The following is a 20,932-nucleotide window of genomic DNA, read 5'->3' on the forward strand; positions in this document are numbered from 1 at the left end:
CTCACATCTCTTAACTTCACATTCTTATGTTTCATTTTTGTCTATGCTGCAATCTTGGCATATTTTCAGTGTTAAATTACAGTTGTTTGGAATACGCTCTTTAACTATGTCTAGTCTGTTATTTAATGAATTTAGTTTTTATTTTCTTGGCTAAACTTGGACCGTTTCAAATTAACTTTTTTAAAAAAGATTTATTTATTTATTATTTGAAAAGCAGAGTTACAGAGAGTCAGAGGCAGAGAGAGAGCGAGGTCATCCATCTGCTGGTTCACTCCCAGATGACTGCAACAGCTAGAGCTACGCAAATTCAAAGCCAGGAACCAGGAGCTTCTTCCAGGTCTCCAATACCAGTACAGGGGCCCAAGGACTTGGGCGTCTTTTACTATTTCCCAGGCCATAGCAGAGAGCTGGATAGGAAGCGGAGCAGCTAGGTCTTGAACCAGTGCCCATATGGGATGCTGGCACTGCAGGCGGTGGCTTTAACTTTTATGCCACAGTGCCAGACTCTCAACTTAACTTAATGCTGTTAGCATTTCTATAAGGACACATAAAATTTTTTTAAAGATTTATTTATTTATTTGAAAGTCAGAGTTACACAGTGAGAGGAGAGGCGGGGAGGGAGGGAGGGAGAGATCGATTGATCTTCCATCCACTGGTTCACTCCCCAATTGGCCGCCAATAGCCAGAGCTGCTCCAATCCAAAGCCAGGAGCCAGGAGCTTCTTCCTGGTCTCCCACATGAGTGCAGGGGCCCAAGGACTTGGGCTGTCTTCCACCGCTTTCCCAGGCCATAGCAGAGAGCTGGATGGGAAATGGAGCAGCCAGGACTTGAACCAGTGCCCATATGGGATGCCAGGACTGCAGGCGGTAGCCCCACCTGCTACATCACAGTGCCAGCCCCTCACATACTGATGTCATAAACAAGAGTGTCAATTTGTTAAATCAACAACAGGAGTCACTGTGCACTTACTTCTCATGTAGGATCTCTGTCCTTAATGTGCTGTACATTGTGATAAACTAGTACTCAAACAGTATTTTTCACTTTGTGTTTCTATGTGGGTGCAAACTGTTGAAATCTTTACTTAATATATGCTAAACTGATCTTCTGTATATAAAGAGAATTGAAAATGAATCTTGATGTGAATGGAAGGGGAGAGGGAGCGGGAAAGGGGAGGGTTGCGGGTGGGAGGGAAGTTATGGGTGGGAAAAAGCCATTGTAATCCATAAGCTGTACTTTGGAAATTTATATTCATTAAATAAAAGTAAAAAAAAATAAAATGCTTTTAACTTTTCCTGCTTTCTATAAAAAATTTTTTGTAGAAAGTGGATTTAAAAGATAAATTCATTTTGGTGCAAAATAATTTTGAAATCCAAGCATATTTTTTCATAATTTGCATTTTCCATGATCATCTTTTAAATATTTATTTGAAAGGCAGAGTGACAGAAAGAGGAGAGAGAGGGAGGGAGGGAGGGAGAGAATGAATGAATGAATGAATGAATATATTTCATCCACTTGTTCACTCTTCAAATGTCCACAACAGCCAGGACTGAGCCTGGCTGAAGCCGAGAGCTAGGAATTCCCTCCAGGCGTCCCACATTGGTGGAAGGGGCTCAGGCACTTGGACCATCTTCCACTGCCTTCTCAGATGCATTAGCAGGAAGCTGGAGCAGAAGTGGAGTAGTCAGGACTCCATTATGGGATGTGAGCATTGCAGGGTGTGGCCTACCCCACCGCACAACACCAGCCTCTTCCAGGAACATTTTGAAGGACTCCTGAATTTGCATCATATGAAGTCCCAGAGTATGAGTTGGTTATTTTATTTTTAATTAGGTCCACAAATTTACTAACCATTTGTTTTTTGCATCTGTTGTAATTTTTATTTTAAATTAATTTTAAGAAGAGTTTTAAAAGGAAATTCTTACTGATTGACCAGATTAATATGGAGAGTTACAATTTTGGTACTAACTTTTGGCTTATTTTATAGCTTTTGAGTTCCTGGGTCATTTAACAAATATAAATATGAACTAGAACTCATGATGAAATATACTAATAATTGAGAGTTTTCAAAGATCCTTCCTCCATGGACTCAGAATTCAGGCCTATACAGAACAAATTCCTTTCAATCCATCTGGGCTAATAACTTTTTTTTTTAAATAATTTGCCATTTCACTGGGGTAAAGCCATTCAAGAATCATGTCTTGATGTGAGATTTCACTTAAATCTTAAGGTTAAAGAATGGTACAGGAGATTACTTGCTAAAATATATACAAAACCAATCCAATAAAATAATTTGGTTTTACCAACACACACACACATACATATATGATGGAAGGATTGGAGAATGCAATACATATATGTTTCAGATTCATCTGCCTTTTCCTATTTCAACTCACCTTTAAGGGTTTTCACACCACCCATCAACCTGTTCTGGTACACCTTTCCATCAGCTATAAGAAAGACACAAATCAGGCTACACAATGAGAAGTTAAATAAAGCAGCATCAAAAACTTAAATTCATAAAAGTAAACACTCAGTTTAGTATAGAAACTGTCTATCTTGTCGCAGATTGTACATCTCCTCCCTCTCTTATTCCCACTTAACAAGGATCACTTTTCAGTTAAATTTAAACATCTAAGAATAATTGTGTGTTAATTACAGCATTCAACCAATAGTATTAAGTAGAACAAAAAATACTAAAAGGGATAAAGTATTAAGTTGTTCATCAACAGTCAGGACAAGAGCTGATCAAGTCACTGTTTCTCATAGTATCCATTTCACTTCAACAGGTTTCCTTTTTGGTACTTTGTTAGTTGTCACCGATCAGGGAGAACATATGATATTTGTCCCTTTTGGGACAGCTTATTTCACTCAGCATAATGTTTTCCATATTCCTTCATTTTGTTGCAAATGACCAGATTTCATTTTTTTAATGCTGTATATATTAAGTAAAGATTTCAACAGTTTGCACCCACACAGAAACACAAAGTGTAAAGTCCTCTTTGAGTACTAGTTGTATAATTAATTCACATTGGACAACACATTAAGGACAGAGATCCTACATGAGGAGTAAGTGCACAGTGACTCCTGTTGTTGTCTTAACAATTTGACACTCTTGTTTATGGAGTCAGTAATCTCCTTAGGCTCTAGTCATGAGTTGCCAAGGCTATGGAAGCCTATTGAGTTCGCCGACTCCGATCTTATTTAGACAAGGTCATAGTCAAAGTGGAAGTTCTCTCCTCCCTTCAGAGAAAGGTACCTCCTTCTTTGGTGGTCTGTTTTTTTCTACTGGGATCTCATTCGCAGAGATCTTTCATTTAGGTTTGTTTTTTTTTTTTTTGTTTTGTTTTTTTTTTTTTTTTTTTTTTTTTTTTGCCAGGGTGTCTTGGCTTTCCATGCCTAAAATACTCTCATGGGCTCTTCAGCCAGATCCAAATGCCTTAAGGGCTGATTCTGAGGCCAGAGTGCCGTTTAGGACATCTGCCATTCTATGAGTCTGCCGTGTATCCCGCTTTTCATGTTGGATCGTTCTCTGCTTTTTAATTCTATCAGTTGGTATTAGCAGACAATAGTCATGTTTATCTGACTTGCCCCCAGTGGTAGAGTTAGAAACATGCCAGGGGATTCCAATTCAACCCCATCAAGGTGGCATGTACCAATGCCATCTCATTAGTCAAAGTGATCAGTTTCAGTTCACAATTGATCATAATGATAGGATTAAGAGTCAAACAAGACTATTGTCTTGGGAGAGGGAGCAGCAGATGGGAGGGTTGTGGTGGGAGGGAAGTTATGGGGGAAAAAAGCCACTGTAATCCATAAGCTGTATTTTGGAAATTAATATTTATTAAATAAAAGTTAAAAAAAGAAATATCTATTTTACTTGAAAAACAACCAAAACAGCAATAAAAACCAATATGAAGTTCAGGGAGTTGTGCATGTGGCTCCCTGGCATCTGAGGGAACTGCAGCACTTTGCTATGCTGGAATATATACCAGACTGGAAGTTCCCTTGTCCTCCCCTTAATTTCTCCATTTTTTCCTTCTGGTACCTTCCCACCATTTTACTTCTCCATATATCCCTGCACAATCTTGAAGGTGCCTTTTGGCTTCCTTTTTCTAATAAAAATGACTGAAGAGGTAGAAGATTCTATGAATGAAATAACACAATTGGGATTACGTCTTAAGGTGGAACTACATGACCCCTCCTAAAGCTGTCGTTTTTAGATATCAAATATAGATAGTGATGGAAGTTCTTTAAAAACAAAAAGCCCTCTAAGTTCCTAAAGACTTAAATGCTTACCATCAACTGATAGATTCTTCTCTAGCTCCAAACATTCTTTATCTGTGAGCTCTATCCCCATGTTTCCCAGAGTATTTTTTATATCACTGGCATCAACTTCTTCTCCTTCAACAACAAAAAAGAAATATATGCAGATAAGGAATTGAATATGACCGAACATCTCCAAAGTATGGAATAGAAAAATCATTTGTCTATTCAACTGCAGCTTCAATAGTTATTTGATCAAAGTAGGATGAGACCTCTGTTTCAACAGTCCTCATGGAAACAATTGTTTTCTTTACCCTCCAAAACACAGCATCAATAATTACTGGGTAAAGTAACTAGAAATAAGTGTTGGGGGGTAATCTAAGTTTTTCTAACATATCAAAGAAGCTGATCCCAATCCAATATCTCTGTTATTCTGTGGTATCCTTCGTTTTACTTGATTGCTTAATATGTTAATTCAGTAGTGTGTGTTTACTATGGAGAATATTTAAATCTATTAAGAAGTTAAGTAAGTACATAAGTTCAAGTTTATACTTTATAAAACATAGGTTAAACTTTTAAAATATGTGTAGGATGAATAGAGTTTCTTTAAAATTTAATAAAAAACAGTTTATATGAACATTCAATAATTGCATATATCTATGGGGGACAGCACAATATTTCAAAAAATATACAGATCAAATAGAAGCAATCAATGTTTCCCTCTCCCTGTCATCACTCTATGCTTTTAACTTTTGATCCTCTCTCTTCTGTTTTCATAAAATATATAATAGATTATTTTGCACTATGGTCATTTTACTATGCTGCAGAATACCAGAAGTTATTCCTTCTTCCTAACAAGGTTTTCTCTCTATTCCCCCACACGCCTACCCTTCACAACTCTTAGTAATCACCATTCTAAATTCAGATAAATTTCTTTCAGTTTTCATATATGAGAAAATACATGTAGTATTTATCTTTCAGTTTCTGGCTTAATTCACTTGAGATTACCAGTTCTATCCATCATGCTGCAAATGTCAGAATTTCATTATTGTGGCTGAATAATATTACACTGTATATATATGACACATACTTATCCATTCATTAACCATTGGGAATCTAGGTTGATGTCATATCTTAGTTATTGTGAAAAGTACAGCAATAAACATGGGAATGCAGGTATCTCTTGGACATATTGATGTCATTTTGTTTGGATATATATACCCATGCTGTGGGAATGTAGGTAGTTAGGGGAAGAATGCCTTGCTGAATGATTGACAGCTCTAGCCGAGCTGAGGTCTGACAGCACAAGCTGAACCTCGTGATGGTGCAGTTCCTAACTGACAGGCCTAACCAAACCACCACTGACAGCTCCTCACCCACCCATGGAGGTCCTTGATTAACAGCTCCAGAAATTTGTGTTTTACCAGCCATGGCTAAGCTGACACAGGACAGCTTCAGCTGGCCTATGTGATGGACTGGCCTAGCTAACATGACTGGTCCCTTTCTGTGTGCCACCCAGACTCCTTTCCCTTCTTGAGCACAGCCCAGGCCTCCCCTGCTGTGCACTCAGACCACCTCTCATGTACCAGGAAGTCCCCAGCCCTTCCCCAGTAACATAATTGCAAGTTCCACAATGTTATAAACTTGCAATCAGTGCTAGATGGAAATATCCAACATGGTTGCAGGATGAGTCCCCCATGGTTTTTGGTCATTATAATATCATTACAATAAAGTTTACCAAGGAATTCACAACCACTCCCATCATGCACCTGATGCCATGACAGTTCCAATATCTCCTAAAATAAACACAGCAATGAGTGGTGCTCAAGTCCATTAATAACCCCGCTTTCTTTTGAACATACAATTGGGTCCCACCCTGGATATTGCTCTCTATGCCTCTTGTGAGTATAAACAGTATGCCAAATCTTGTTGATGGGCTTTTTCTTCTGTAGAAATCTTTTTCACCTTAGAAATTTTTCCTTGCAGAAGGGCTTTTCTTTCTTTAGGGTCTTTTGCTTTTTTGGCTGTTTGCTCATGCATAACTTGGTTCTTGAGCTTGAACTTTTGTTTTGCTCCAAATAAATCCTGCTCTCCTATATATCCTTATGCTTCCACTTTTGAATCATTTCATGCATGGAGGGAAGAACCTGCAATAAGCCTAGCCATGGACCACCCAGCCCACAAGACTCAGGAGAGAGAACTGATCATACGGTAGGTCTATACTTCTAGTTTTTAAAGGAACCTCCAAGTTGTTCTGATAATAGTCATAGTGATTCATATTTTCACCAACAGTTGTATTAAAGTTCCTTTTCCTCCACATTCTTTTCAGCATTTATTTTTTGTCTCTTTGGTAAAATCTATTTTAACTGGAGTGATATAATATCTTGTTGTTTTCATTTGCATTTTCCTAGTAGCTAATGAATTTGGAACATTTTCCATAAACATGTTGGCTATTTGAGTTTCTTCTTTAATAAAATTCATACCATTCATCTATTTTTTAAATTTGAAAGGCAAGAAGACAGAGAAACCAATAGACAATTTTCTATCTGCTGGTTCACCCCCCCAAATGCCTACAACAGCTGGGGCTGGGCCAGGCTGATGTCAGGAGCTCAGAACTCAATCCAGGAAAAAATGTAGATATCAGGGACCCAAATATTTGAGCCAACACCAGCGGCTTCTCAGGGTGTGCATCAGAAGTGGAGGAGCTGGGACTTGAACCAGGTACTCTGATATGGCTTTTAGGTGTCCCAAGTGGCATCTTAACTGCTGCATCAAATACCTGCCTCCATTTGACCTTTTTTTTTTTTCAAAAAAAATAGACTTTATTTTTCTGTTGTTGAGTTTTTGACTTCTTCATATATTCTAGATATTAATCCTTTGTCAGATTGATAGAAAAAGTTCTCTCCTCTCTTCACTGAGTTGGTTGGTTCCTTTGTTGTGTAGAAGCTTCTTTGTTTGCTATAATCTCATTTGTCTAGTTTTGCTTTTGTTGCCTGTGCTTTTGCAGTCTTACTCAGAAAATCTTTGTCTATATCAATGTCATGAAATGTTTCCCCCATGTTTCCTTCTACTAGTTTCGTCATTTTAGGTGCTTATGTGTCAGATGCACTCTGAGTTCTCTTTTTCTGTTTTGTTCTGTTTGCTTTTGGTGTGAGATGTAGAGTTTCAGTTTCAATAAGCTGTACATGGATATCCAGTTTATCCAGCACCATTTATTGAAAAAACTTCTTCCAGTATATATTTTGTCAAGATTTAGTTGACTGTAGGTGCATGGATTAATTTCTAGGATTTCTTGTTGGAACTTATTAGGCCACTGAGGCCTGATAGAAACTGTTAGGTTGATGGGCCTGAATCCCTAGGCCTGATGGAACCGGGTAGAGGTAGATCATGTAAACGCTAGTGGAATGTTTATTGCTCCAGAAAGCCCTACACCTGGGGACATTCCAAACTGCTAAGACAGTGCACAGTAAACTTCACCAAGGAGACTTTCCGTAAATCTCCTACCCATCTTATCAGAGTCCATGTGGTGCTCTGCACCTGCCCCAACAAGCAGATTAAGAAGGGACTCTGGCCGGCGCCGCAGCTCACTAGGCTAATCCTCCACTTAGCAGCGCCGGCACACCGGGTTCTAGTCCCGGTCGGGGCGCCGGATTCTGTCCCAGTTGCCCCTCTTCCAGGCCAGCTCTCTGCTGTGGCCAGGGAGTGCAGTGGAGGATGGCCCAAGTGCTTGGGCCCTGCACCCCATGGGAGACCAGGTTAAGTACCTGGCTCCTGCCATCGGATCAGCGCGGTGCGCCGGCCACAGCGCGCCGGCCGCAGCGACCATTGGAGGGTGAACCAACAGCAAAGGAAGACCTTTCTCTCTGTCTCTCTCTCTCACTGTCCACTCTGCCTATCAAAATAATTAATTAATTAATTAATTAAAAAAATAAAAAAAAGAGAAGGGACTCTGTTGATCAAATGGAATGAAACCTGGCTTCAAACCCCCTGCCCTCTGTCCAGGCAAGCTCAGTCCCACTCTCTTTGCCCTCCCCTGCCCCATTTTGTCTCCCCTAAGATAAAGCCTTTGCTACTTTATACTAGCCACCTTCCCGCCTTCTTTGAACCCTAAAATCCTAAAACCTAACATTCTTATTCAAAAGTATAGATCTATCCATCTATTTTTATGACAGTACAATGCTGTTTTGGTATTACAGCTGTATAGATGTCTCAAACTCTAATATTGTCATGTCTCTAGCAATTTTTTTTTTCTCAAAATTGTCAGCTATTTGGGGGTCTTTTGTGCTTTCATATGAATTTTAGGATTGTTTTCTCTAGTTCTGTGAAGAATGTGATTGACACTTTGATGGGAATTGCATTAAATCTGTAAACACTTTGGGTCATACAAACATTTTAACAATACTAATTCTTCCAGATAATTGGTTTAAGTAGAAGATATACACATATGTAATAGAAAGAAAGGGAAGGAAGGACCAAGCTATACCTAGTATTCATGAGGCATTAAATACACACAGACATTTGTTCACTAAATGCTCATGTTTAAATATAGAACATATTCTAAGTAATTATGATACACCAAATGTTCTTGAGCACTAAATACTCAAGATTTGATAAATATTGATAAGCTTCATAATTCAAATTACTTTAATTTTGTTCATTTTCTTAGTAAAAACCATTTTAGCCTCATGTGTCCTCTGCCCAAGAAATACAAAACAGGTCTTGTCAGCAGCAATCTATGACTATTTGCAGGTGTACTGTCTCTGTGTTTATCTGAAAGAGCAAGTTTGTGTCATTGGCTGGAATATCTTACATCTGTAGGCAAACTTGCTTGAACCTCAACTCTGGTCCTGTAACCACATCACTATCAGAGAAGAATGACGCATCAGAGGGGGACAAAAAATTATATGAACATTGAGCTTTGCAGGTTCAGGTCATGCAGTCCTTCCACAAACTTGCACCCTATCCTCAAAGTTTTACTTTATTCCATCTTTTCTCTTTTGCTTTTGTTCTGTTTTAAATGATTTAATCAACTAAGTGATTTGAACTTTTTAAGTGGGTGTGTGAGCCTTTCTGTTTTCTGACTTCTGGGCTTACAGTAGTGTTCTCAAAATTGCAGAAAGCTAATTTACATTTATGATACCCAGATTATGGCTTATTTGAATTCATGCACATTAAAGTATGATTTGGAATATAACTCAAGGAATAAAGAATTTTCTATTGAAACACTGCACTTAGATATATTAAATGCAGATAATCTAAGGTTATAATATTCACACATTTCTATCAGACTACTAAAAGAGAGTGTTACAACTAATTTAAATGATTCTACAACAAGGATAGTCTTAACTGAGATAAATACACTATATAGTCACCCTCTCTATAGATAATGTCTTGACCAGAGTCAGCAAAATCTTTCTTTAAAAATCTGTATAGGAAATATTTTAAACCTTATTGGCAAGATAATTTCAGTACCAACTACTCAGCTCTGCCATTACTATAGGTTAAAGAAATAATAACACAAATTAATGAATGTGATTATTTTCCCATAAAACTTAATTTGCATAACCTGGTAATGGTTTAGCCTAAGGTCCATAAAAACTTGAATTTCCTCAGCAAAATGACAAAATGGAAGAATGAAAAGACAATAAAGTGACAGAATAAATTGTCATTGTAGAATTCAGTGTAAGAATTAGGATCTTGGAGTCACTTTAAATATTCACTAACCTGTAACAGTGGTCACTGCATCTACCAATTTATTGAGTTCAATCTTCCCATCAACTACAAGAAATGCAAAATAAGATAATAATTCCAAAGACTTACATATGGAAACAAAGTAAGGAAAAAGAAGTTAAATTGGCAAGTAAGAGACCAACTGAAGTACATTAGCACCAGTTTATCTGACTCAGCTATAAGAATATAAATCCTAGATGTTAGGCATTAATTCTACATTAGCTAAAGGCCAGCGCTGTGGTGTAGCAGGTAATGCTGCTATCTGCAGTGCCAGCATCCTATATGGGCGCTGGTTGAAGTCTCAGTTTCTCCACTTCTGATCCAGCTCTCTGCTATGGCCTGAGAAAGCAGGGGAAGATGGCCCAAGTCCTTGGGCCCCTGCACCCACGTGGGAGACTTGGAAGAAGCTCCTGGCTCCTGACTTCGGATTGGCGCAGCTCCGTCCATTGCAGCCAGTTGGGGAGTGAACCAGCAGATGGAAAACCTCTCTCTCTCTGCCTCTCCTTCTCTCTCTGTGTAACTCTGACTTTCAAATGAAATAAATATATATATTTTTAAATTGGCTTAGGGAAAGTTATTTTCAACTTATTATTTTAAAATTTTTATTAAAATAATTACAAATTAACATGAAGTTGAAAGAATAATAGAGATGGTTTATATATTTTCCCTGATTTCCACTAATTTTAAGATCTCATATTTCTATAGTATACTGTCACAAAGATACACTCCAATCTTACTTAGGATTCCCAGTTTTACTTGGACTCATTTAAATGTCTGTGTATGTATAAAGTTCTATACAGCATGTCACCTACCTGTATATTATTTGTTATGGTCTGAAGCTTATGTATTAACTGCCATCGTCAAGATATGTAACATTCTAACACCACAGCACTTTTGAAATTGGCTTTTGGGACTTCATCATAATTCTATGGAGGTTCATTCAAGTTATTGAGTGCATCGATAATTCAGTTATTGTTATTTATTAATATTCTATGATTATGTATTAATACTATTACAGTTTGCTATCCATGTTGAAGGACATCTATGCTGATTCCAGTTTTTGACTCTTACAAGTGGCTATGTATATTTGCATACAATGTTTTTATGAGAACATATGTTTTCATTTCCCCTGTGGCAAAAATCCAAAGGTATAATCCCTGGATTTCATAGTAATTATATGTTTAGCTTTTAATTAAACTACCAAAAGGTTCTCTCCCAAGTGGCTGTTTCATTTTACATTACCACCAGCAAGCTCTGGTACAAGTAAGTGATCCAGTTTCTTTATCATCCTTATTAGCATTGGGTATTGTCAACTATTTTTCATTATAGCCATTTTGATACATTTGTAGTGATATCTCATTGTAGTTTTGATCTGTTTTTCCCTAATTACTAATATATTGACCATTTTTTCACATGCTTACTTACCATCTATATGCTCTCTTTAGTGAAATGTTTCTTTATATATTCTGCCTGTTTCCTTAAGGAACTGTTTTCTTTGTCTCATCTGTTTTGCAGAATTATTTATATATTCCAAATACAAATTCTGTGTAAAGTTGGGATGGAGTGAATATGTTGCTTGCAAATATTTTCTCTCAGATTGTAGTTTATTTTTAAAAAATTTTCTTCTATGAGTTTCACAGAGCACATTTTTTCATTTTTATGATATATAATATATTAATTATTAATTTTATGTTTGTACTTTTAGTGTAATATTTTTAAAAATTATTTTACTTGTAATTAGGTAACAAAAGCATAATTTACATTATACACAAATGACACCAATGTATATACAGTGGAAAATATTTCTGCTTTACAAAACTATCTCTAATCAAATAATCCCCTTTCCTGTAGGCAACCACTGCTGCCACTTTTCATGTGTATTTCATTAGAGATAGGATGTGTCTATAGTGTGTGTGTGTATAATTATAGAGCTAATGGTTCCTTTGAAGATTGCATGTATTTCATTGAATAGATGTTCAATAATTATGAAATCCATTTTAAAATGTGATAAAATGAATACAGACTGGTTTTGGCATACTTTCAGATACATACATTATTATACATAATATGTTTCCAGGGGATGCATGGTTTTTTTTTTTTTTTCAAAATATTTGCTACCTCTCAAAATATTTACTACCCTTATGGTAGGATTTTACTTCTGTTACCAATAACATCAAGTAAATTGTTTAGACCAATAAACACCTATTTTTCTTCTCAGCCAAAACTTTAAAAACTACTATCTGGTTCTACCATATTTAATTTCTTTCTGCAATAAAAGGAGCATGACCTAAGCAGGGACTGTTCCTTCAGCCTGTCTCAAAGTGGAGAAAACAAAAAGCAAAGGCACAGCCAACCTGTAAACCAGTATTTAACTCAGAGATAAAAGAAAACATTTTGTTGTCTTGGGCAATCAACATTTATGGGTCATTTGTTACTGCAGCATAAATAACCCTACCTAACTAACACAGAAATTGGAACCGCAAATAGTGTACTACCCTCAAAAGAGTAAATGGCTCCAGCCTAGATTAGTTCAGAAATGAAGACTCAGTGAAGACATGGTCACATTTAAAGGCAAGTCATATAATTTTTATTTTTCTTTCTGAATATCCTTAGAAAAATGTACTGGGTCTCTATAAGTAATAGTTAGTATTAATAAGAAACAGATTGTTTAGGTTTTAAAATTGAATCAGTATTTCTTTAGACTGAATTCAACTCGAAACTACTTAATATTTCCTGTTACTACCAAATAATCCTTATTTAGTAAATATTCACATGCAAGTATACAAGCAAGACTTCTTTGATAAAAAAGAAAGACATTTTTGAAAGGCATAGTGACAACTACACGCTCACCATTAATCGGAATGTTATCCGCCAGACATTCAAGCTCTTTTTCTGTGAGCTTGATTCCCATGTTTTCTAGAACAGCATCCATTTTGCTTCTTTCAACTTTCCCTCCTTAGAAAAAAGATACAGAGATTGAGAAAGTTATTAAAATATGAGAAATATATTAAATATTAGAAATACATTGATATTATGTTAAATGTTTTACTATTCAAATAAATCAGAGTAAAGGAAAATGGAATCCTCAGTACTGTAACTGCTTTTAAACACACACAGCTAACTTGAGGTTAACACTGTATTAAAGAATTTTAAATTTTGTCTTGGTGAAACTATATCCAGTGCTATGGTTTGGATATGGTTTGAGTGTATCCACTAAAGGTGCACATACTGGATATTTAGGCCCTAGTGTGGCAGTGTTGGAGGGTGATGGAACCTTTAAGAGGTGGGGCCTATTGGAAGGTGGGTAGGTCAATTGGGGCATCATCTTTGGAAGAGATTAACATAGTTCTTATAGTTTCATGGGACGCTGGTTAGTTCCCAAGAAAGTAAATTGTTAGATATAAAGAGCAAGCCCAGCATGTTGTGACGTTTCCCAGTGAACATTAAGCCAGTTTAAGTACTGGTTCAGGTTCTGACCGTTTCATTTCCAATCCAGGTCCCTGATAATATGCCTGGGAAAGCAGTAGAAGACAGCCAAAGTACTTGGGCCCTGGATTCAGTTCTTGGCTCCTGGCTTCAGCCTGGCTCAACCTCCACTGTTACACCATTTGGGAAGTGAACCAGTAGACAGAAAATCTCTCTAATTCAAATCAAAAGTTGGAGCTGGGACTGGATGGAGAAAAAATAGATTTTAAAAACAGTGAAACAGGGGCCGGCGCTGTGGCGGAGCGGTTTAACACCCTGGCCTGAATCACCGGCATCCCATATGGGCGCACAGGTTCGAGATGGGCTGCAGGGGCCCATCCAACTCTCTGCTATGGCCTGGGAAAGCAGAAGATGGCCCAAATCTTTGGGCCCCTGCTCCCAGGTGGGAGACTGGAAGAAGCTCCTAGCTCCTGGCTTAGGATCGGCGAGCTCCGACCGTTATGGCCAATTGGGGAATGAACTAGCAAATGGAAGACCTCTCTCTCTCTCTCTCTCTCTCTCTCTGCCTCTTCTCTCTCTGTGTGTAACTCTGATTTTCAAATAAATAAATAAATCTTAAAAAAAAATCATGAAACAGCAGGCCTGGAAACTAGAAAAGATGCATAAGATACCCTCATGGGATAGATGGAAAAACAGAACCACAGAGAGACTAACAAGCCAAATTTCTGGCTACCAGTGTCCTATTTATATTATTTATAAGGTGAAACAAAATTTAGTTGATAAAAACATGTAGCAGATGTTACAAAATTGGAAATACCATGGCATGCTTATACATAAATTATTTAAGAAATAATCCTATTGCCTTCTTCCAAAGGGCCTAGGAGTACAAGAAGACATTCCTTCTGTGGCAGGAGACTTCTCAGTAGGCATCAAGTGAAAGGGCTTTTAACTCTTTTCTTCATTCTCTCTATACTGCACTCTATTTTGGACTGAGTGGAAAGAGAAATAGCCAAAACAAACATTAAAAAAAAGCATCTAAGCTATAGATATACTTTGTCCACAGTTTTTCTTAACTGTACTTTCACAATGAACCTTAATTAATGGATTTAGCTGTATCGGAAAACAATTACCAATATATCTGACAACAAACAATAATTACATTTGGCTGTCTTTAGTCAATCTCAGAATGGTTACCCAGCATTACCTTCATGCTTTGGCTATCTACCATGAATTTAAATTATACTTTAAAGGCTTAGTTTTGATAAATACAAGAGAACATGGACTTTTACAAAGACAAAATATAGGACATTATTATCAGGAAATAAAATGAAAAAAGCTATATTTGAAATCAATTCATGGAAGGGTGGCTTGGTTTAAACTCTAATCATATAAATTTAAGCACTAGCTATCACATTGCTTGTTACTCACCTTTGAAGGACTTCACAGCATCTAATAAGCTATTTTTATAGGTTTTTCCAGCAGCTACAATGCAAAGCATAATATATGTCAAGTAAAATATGATACATGTATATTTATGAAGATATTATACATATTCTAGAATATCAGGAATAATTCTTATTCAATGAATAACTATATCCTTACATACAATTTAAAATATAGGGGAAGAAACAAAGAGTATTTCATTTTGAAAAATTATTCAATTTTAAACATCTAAGGCAATTGTTAATGAGCTCTACTATACTGATAATCCATTGTAGTTTTTTTTTTTTTTTGGCCTTTTCCACTCAACCCTTCTAAAATCTCCTCAGCCCATCAATTTCTCACATTTTAATTGTGAAAAGTTTGTCATTGGCTAGATACATGACTGTAATGATGTGCTGAGTCCTGATGATCTGACGTATGAAAAAAAGAGCAAAATATCATCTACATAACTTAAAATGTACATTTTCTAATTGTTTTAGTATTTTTAAAAAATGCTTAACAGAAATGTTTAAGAGTTCCCTGAAACTCCCACTTAACTAAGCTCTCTGAAAGGCAACAGAGTCTCATCTTTAAGACTCACCATCAACTGGGAGCATGTTTACCAGCTTCATTTGTTCTTCTTCTGTTAGCTGAATACCCATGTTGCTTATAAAATCTGGTAGATGCTGCACATCAATCTTTTGTCCTTTGAAAAATGAGAATGTTATCATTCAACAACTTTTTTGAATAATGAGTTATTTCAACTGACAATTTACTTATGTCTAAATGTTTCTTCTTGATTTGAGAAAGGTCAAGTGTATGATACACAGATTTATACAGAATCAATAAGGAATCATATAACAAATTTATTTATTTAAAAAAGTGATTTTGCCTCATCTTTAACAAGTTAAAGTAGAGAAGAATAAATTTTACTTGAATATCTATTAGTTCTAATTACAATATCAGAATCATTTTTACATGTCACAAATGTACTGCATATTCAAAACATTTTTTGTGTGTGAATTACAAGATTTACTCTAGAAATGGAAAATAAAAAAACTAGTTTTGTTTTGACTTAATCTGTTCTGAATTGGGAGTCTATAAATAATACCAAAGTGATATTGCTAGTGAAAAATTGCAGAAAGCTTACAAGTTAGTAGGAAATTAGAGATATTTAATTACTATATATAAAGGAAAACTCAAGGATATTAGATGCAAATATTTTATCAGAAAAGGTTTAAGGCCAAAATTAACAAATAAGGGATAGAATCACAGGAAACTATTATTTACAAATACTCATATACTAAGCTTAGGGAACTTTATATTGTAATAACTTTCACTCACCTGTAAAAGCTTTCAATTCATCCCACAACTTTCTCATCTCAACTTCTCCATTTGCTAAAGGAAAAATAGAAGAAATAAAAAGAAGTAGGCCAGAATGTGCTTCAGTATTCCCATGTATAGAAACAGGCACAATGATGTGTGCTAGTCACACATCTTTCAACATGCACTGAAATATCAAAAGGTAGGTTTTTGCATTGATTGCCCTCTTTTCAAAGAATTCAAAGAACTAATTCTGATCCATATTTATTATTTATGAAATAAATCAGTATTTCTTTGGAGAGGCAACAAGAGAAATAAACTGTGAGACTTAGAAGTAACATGAACAGTGGAAAACATACACCAAAATTTACATCCCACAGAATTTATCTACTTTTACCTTCTTCGCAGGAATGAATCAGTGTAAAGAAGAAACCATGTATGAAAAAGGACAATTTCAACAATGGCCACTGTGATTTAGTTCTGTAAGGAATACAACCTATATCTGCCAAAGGATAAGATTGCTTTATAAGGTCTACTTCTTAAAATAGCATTATTCATTTTATTTATTTGAAAGGCAGAAACAGAAAGAGGGAGGAGGGAAGAAAAGAGGGAGAGTGAGCCAGAGGAGGAGGGAAAGAGAAACAGAGAGAGAGAGGGAGACAGAAAAAATATGAATGAATATGAATCTCCCATCTCTTGTCCATTCCTCAAATGTCTCAAAAGCCATGGCTTAGCCAGGCTGAAGCTAGGAGTCAGGAACTCAACCCAGGCCTCCCAGGTGAATGGCAGGGACTCAAGTACTTCAGCCATCATCTGCTGCCCTCCAGGGTGTGCATTAGCAGAAATCTGAAATTGGGAGTGGGTCTGGGATGTGAACCCAGGCACTCCAATATGGTGTCCACTCCAAAGTCTGTTCTTTGTCCAGTGATATAATTCCTGGGTTGTATGGGTATGTTGTCTTTTAAGAAACTGCAAATAATTCCTGGGTTGTATGGTTATGTTGTCTTTTAAGAAACTGCAAAATGGTTTTTCAGAGTAGCTGTATCATTTTACATTCCCACTAGGAAGTATAAGTGATGTAATTTCTCTAGCATTCTCATCAGTATTTGATGTCATTATTTTCTATCTTAGTCATTCCGATAGATATGTAGTGATATCTCATTGTGGTATTGATTGTCATTTCCCTAAAGGTTAATAATGTTGAACATATTTTCATGTTTCCTTCTTTGGTCTAATATGTCTTCACCCCTTTTGCCTATTTTGTAATGGCTTTTTTTGTTCTTTATATTGTAGTTTTGAGGGGTCCTTATGTATCATGGCTATTCATCTTGTGTTGAATATGTGGTTTGCAAATATTTTTCTCTCACTGTTCAGTTTTTCTTTTTATTATATCACATGGGCTTTCCTTGATATAGGAATAAAAATTTTTAATTTTGATGAGGTCAAATTTTCATCAAAGCCCAGGAATATAGCCATTATTTGAATCATGGAACTTTCCCAAGAAGTAAAATCTTACATATTATACTTTTATTATTTTTAAAAATTAATTTATTTGTGACCTAGTGACAAACATACACTCAGACTGGCTAGACTTGGCAACACATGTGTGATCATACACAAATGTTGTAAAGGATGTATAGATCAACAAGAACTCTTGAACACTGATGATAGAAAAATGAATTTCAATTTCATGTTACAGTTTTAATTTGTAGAAGTTGATTATTGGCTTACTTTTTCACCCTGCAATTCTAGATTATATATATTTACATAAACAAATTTCATAAGAAGTCTTTGACATGATGACAAGTTGCATGTACAAGATCATTTTTTGGCAGTACTGTTTGTGCCAGTGTAATACTGGAAATAATCTAAATGTCTATTGATGGTAAGAGGTATAAATAAACTGCTTTATACTAACATAATAAAATAGTGTATAGCATGAAAAGTATTAATGTGTCTGCAGGCAACAATGTAAATGGATCTTAGAAACACCGAGGAAACAACAAGATGCAAGACATTTATAATATAATGTAAGATAATATTTTATAAGACTAATAAAGCAAATGTTAAAATATTGCTTAGAAACATATATGATTAAAAATTCTTTTAAAAAACAAAGGACTATAAATCAAATATTCAAGATATTGTTTGCTTTTCAAGGGAAGGGCATTAAAATGAAATGCAGATGAGCATATAAAGGTGTAAGTTATTGATAATATTCTAATACTTAGGAAGCACAGTTACTTATTACTGATTTATAATTTATCTATGTATATTATATAAAGCATAATTTTATATATTTTAGAGACATTAAAAAGATAATCACCACAAAATAATAAAGACTATGTAAAATAAATGGATAATGATAAAAATATATTCTAGAAATGTGATCTAGCCTATATGTCACAACAATGAAACAAAAGGATATATGAGTGACAAGATCATGTTCTAGATAAGCACTATTAACCAAGGAATTTTCCCAGGTTAATATACATTTTTTGTTCATCTGTGATGGAATGCATATAACTAAGTGTATCTCCACCCCAGGAGAGATCATTGAAGCCCAGGAACACAGCCTTTGGATAGGAAAGCTTTGCCAGAAGAAAGGAATACTGAAGCTTTGTAAGGGTAACATGTCACATATACTGGTCTGACTCTTTCATTGTCTTTGGACTTTTGACAGCTATTAGATTCTGCTATGGCTTCATGGCAAATGAATGCACGTCATTATTTCTGTTCTTTTTTTGTCCTTAATGGTAAATGCCTGGAAGAACTGGAACCAGTTGCAAGGGAAATGATCATCTTAGTGGCAATTGGTGACACAAATCATTCACCATACTTAGCGTTCTTTCTTTCTCATGGTTACTTTTTCTACATATTTTTCTCTAAGTCATTGTATTTTCACTCTCTTCTCTAATTTGTTTTCTTTCCTCCAACTTTTCCTGACCTGTAGTGGACCTGAAGAAACTCCAATCTCTGTTTAGAATTCAAGTAAAATAAACTGCATCATCTTGATAAAATGAAAAAGATATAAATTAGGAATTCATTGCCCTCTGAATTACTATTTTACTTTTTTTCTAAACTCTGACCTATGGTAAATAAACAATTTAATGGGTTGACTGATTTACATTTATGCAAAATTCTTGAATTATATGAGTAGCTTAAAGTATTTTAAATGCTCACCATCAGTGGACAGTTTGCATCTTAGATCCTTGATTTCTTCCTCTGTGAGGTTCAATCCTATGTCTTCCAAAAATGAGTCCAGTTTATTTACACCAATAAGACCTCCTTGAAAAAAGAGATTTTAGCAAAATCTGATGGATTTTAGAGTCTGTATATGTTCTTATGTCTGTATATATATGTTACCAGTTTTAGCAGGAATGTCTTGGCAAGGAAGGTCAATGTGCAATGAGTGTCAATGATACAGTAAACACTAGAATCTCTTTCCTTAGTTGGAGCATGAATGACATATTTTTTATTGCATGCCTGAGTTACTATTTATGAATTCATAGCAATGAAAAATAATTTAATATTTATTCAATTAGCAGGTTCTTTTGTTTATTTTACAAGACAAGTCTCAAATCCTAACTAAATTCTCTAAATAACTGTCATTTAGTTTCAGTGATAAGACATAGACTTTAGTTTTCTTTCTGCCAAAAGGAAGGAATTTCAAGAAATCTAATATGGATACACAACCCCAGCAGCCCAGAGCCAGAGAAAGTGCCAGCTTCGGAGTGCAAGGTGAGATCAGCCTGTAGTAGCCCAGGCCACTGGTGATACAGCCGGAGGGAAAGCTTAGCATACTTCACTATCTTTGAGTCTGGCCTGGAGCCCTGAAGGGAAGAGGATGCCTACTAACCACAGCAGAAAAAAAAAACAGGTCATGTTTTACTTTCCCCATTCCCCAACAATGGCACCCAGCAACCAGCTGAGAGAAGGCAGGCGCCATTTTGATATAAGTAGGTAGCAGCTGCAGCAGCTCTTGTGTGCGTGGCCAGCAACTGGAGGGGATAAGACGCCATCTTCTTAGCAGAGGCACCCGCAACAGCTCAGGTGCATGAACCCAGCAATGAGCAGGGTAAAGGAGCCATTCTGACATCAGTACAGCCTGCAGAGATCCTTGTACATGCCCATCCAGCAACCAGTGGGGGGAAGGCGTGACTGTGAAATGAGTAGGGCTGTGGCCAGTGGCTATTGTGCACATGTGTGATTCAGGGATTTTACCAGAGGGAAAAATCAGCATCCCCCACTGTCTCTGAGTCTGGCTGGGATGATTGACAGGAGGCTAGATATCCACATAGGATTGTGAGGTGCCCCCAGCTTCTCAATATTATCACAGGCTCCAGGGCTCAAACTGCCTAGGCAGAGCACCCACATCAGCTGACTCAGAGACCCTCTGAGTCTCTCTGTGGGCAGGACAGGCTAGCAAGGTGGAGTGCATCCTCTGCATCCGTGACTGCAGGAGCCCTGTGTGCTGAGACTGTGGGAACTCTGTGACTGCATGAGAGGGTGCCGGGTGCAGCAAGGTGTCTGCACAATCACTGTGAGCCACTTCACACGCTCAGAGTCCCCTGACTGGCGGAGGTGGGTTACTGCAGCAGGATCCACGCTCACACTGAGGACTCCCAGATCTTTGTAGAGTTCATGTGGAATTGCAAATGAGTATTGCCTCACTGAAGGCTAACACCTGGGAATCAATCACCTTGGAAGAGGGAAGGTGAGGGTATGATTACATCAACAGAGGTGACCATACCCTCATTTCTGTTAA

General features: G+C 36.6%; 1 protein-coding gene across 34 annotated transcripts in view; it reads right to left on the bottom strand.

The window, feature by feature from the left end:
- Positions 1-20,932, bottom strand: part of EFCAB3 (EF-hand calcium binding domain 3) — a 649,184-nt gene that overhangs the window by 366,485 nt on the left and 261,767 nt on the right. For 30 of the 34 annotated variants that reach the window (XR_011383437.1, XM_070060541.1, XM_070060535.1 and 27 more), the window contains 8 exons: positions 19,348-19,452; positions 16,186-16,239; positions 15,443-15,547; positions 14,848-14,901; positions 12,844-12,948; positions 9,988-10,041; positions 4,297-4,401; positions 2,394-2,447 (listed from right to left, as the gene is read on the bottom strand). Coding sequence is in view for 33 of the 34 variants with exons in the window: in XM_070060541.1 (XP_069916642.1) it covers positions 2,394-2,447; positions 4,297-4,401; positions 9,988-10,041; positions 12,844-12,948; positions 14,848-14,901; positions 15,443-15,547; positions 16,186-16,239; positions 19,348-19,452 (636 nt within the window). In the remaining variant the exon portion in view is untranslated. The remainder of the gene's footprint in view (positions 1-2,393; positions 2,448-4,296; positions 4,402-9,987; positions 10,042-12,843; positions 12,949-14,847; positions 14,902-15,442; positions 15,548-16,185; positions 16,240-19,347; positions 19,453-20,932) is intronic. The other 4 variants (XM_070060533.1, XM_070060525.1, XM_070060526.1 and 1 more) reach the window with 4 other exon arrangements.

Source organism: Oryctolagus cuniculus, chromosome 17 (genome assembly GCF_964237555.1).
Source record: "Oryctolagus cuniculus chromosome 17, mOryCun1.1, whole genome shotgun sequence".
Lineage (NCBI taxonomy): Eukaryota > Metazoa > Chordata > Mammalia > Lagomorpha > Leporidae > Oryctolagus > Oryctolagus cuniculus.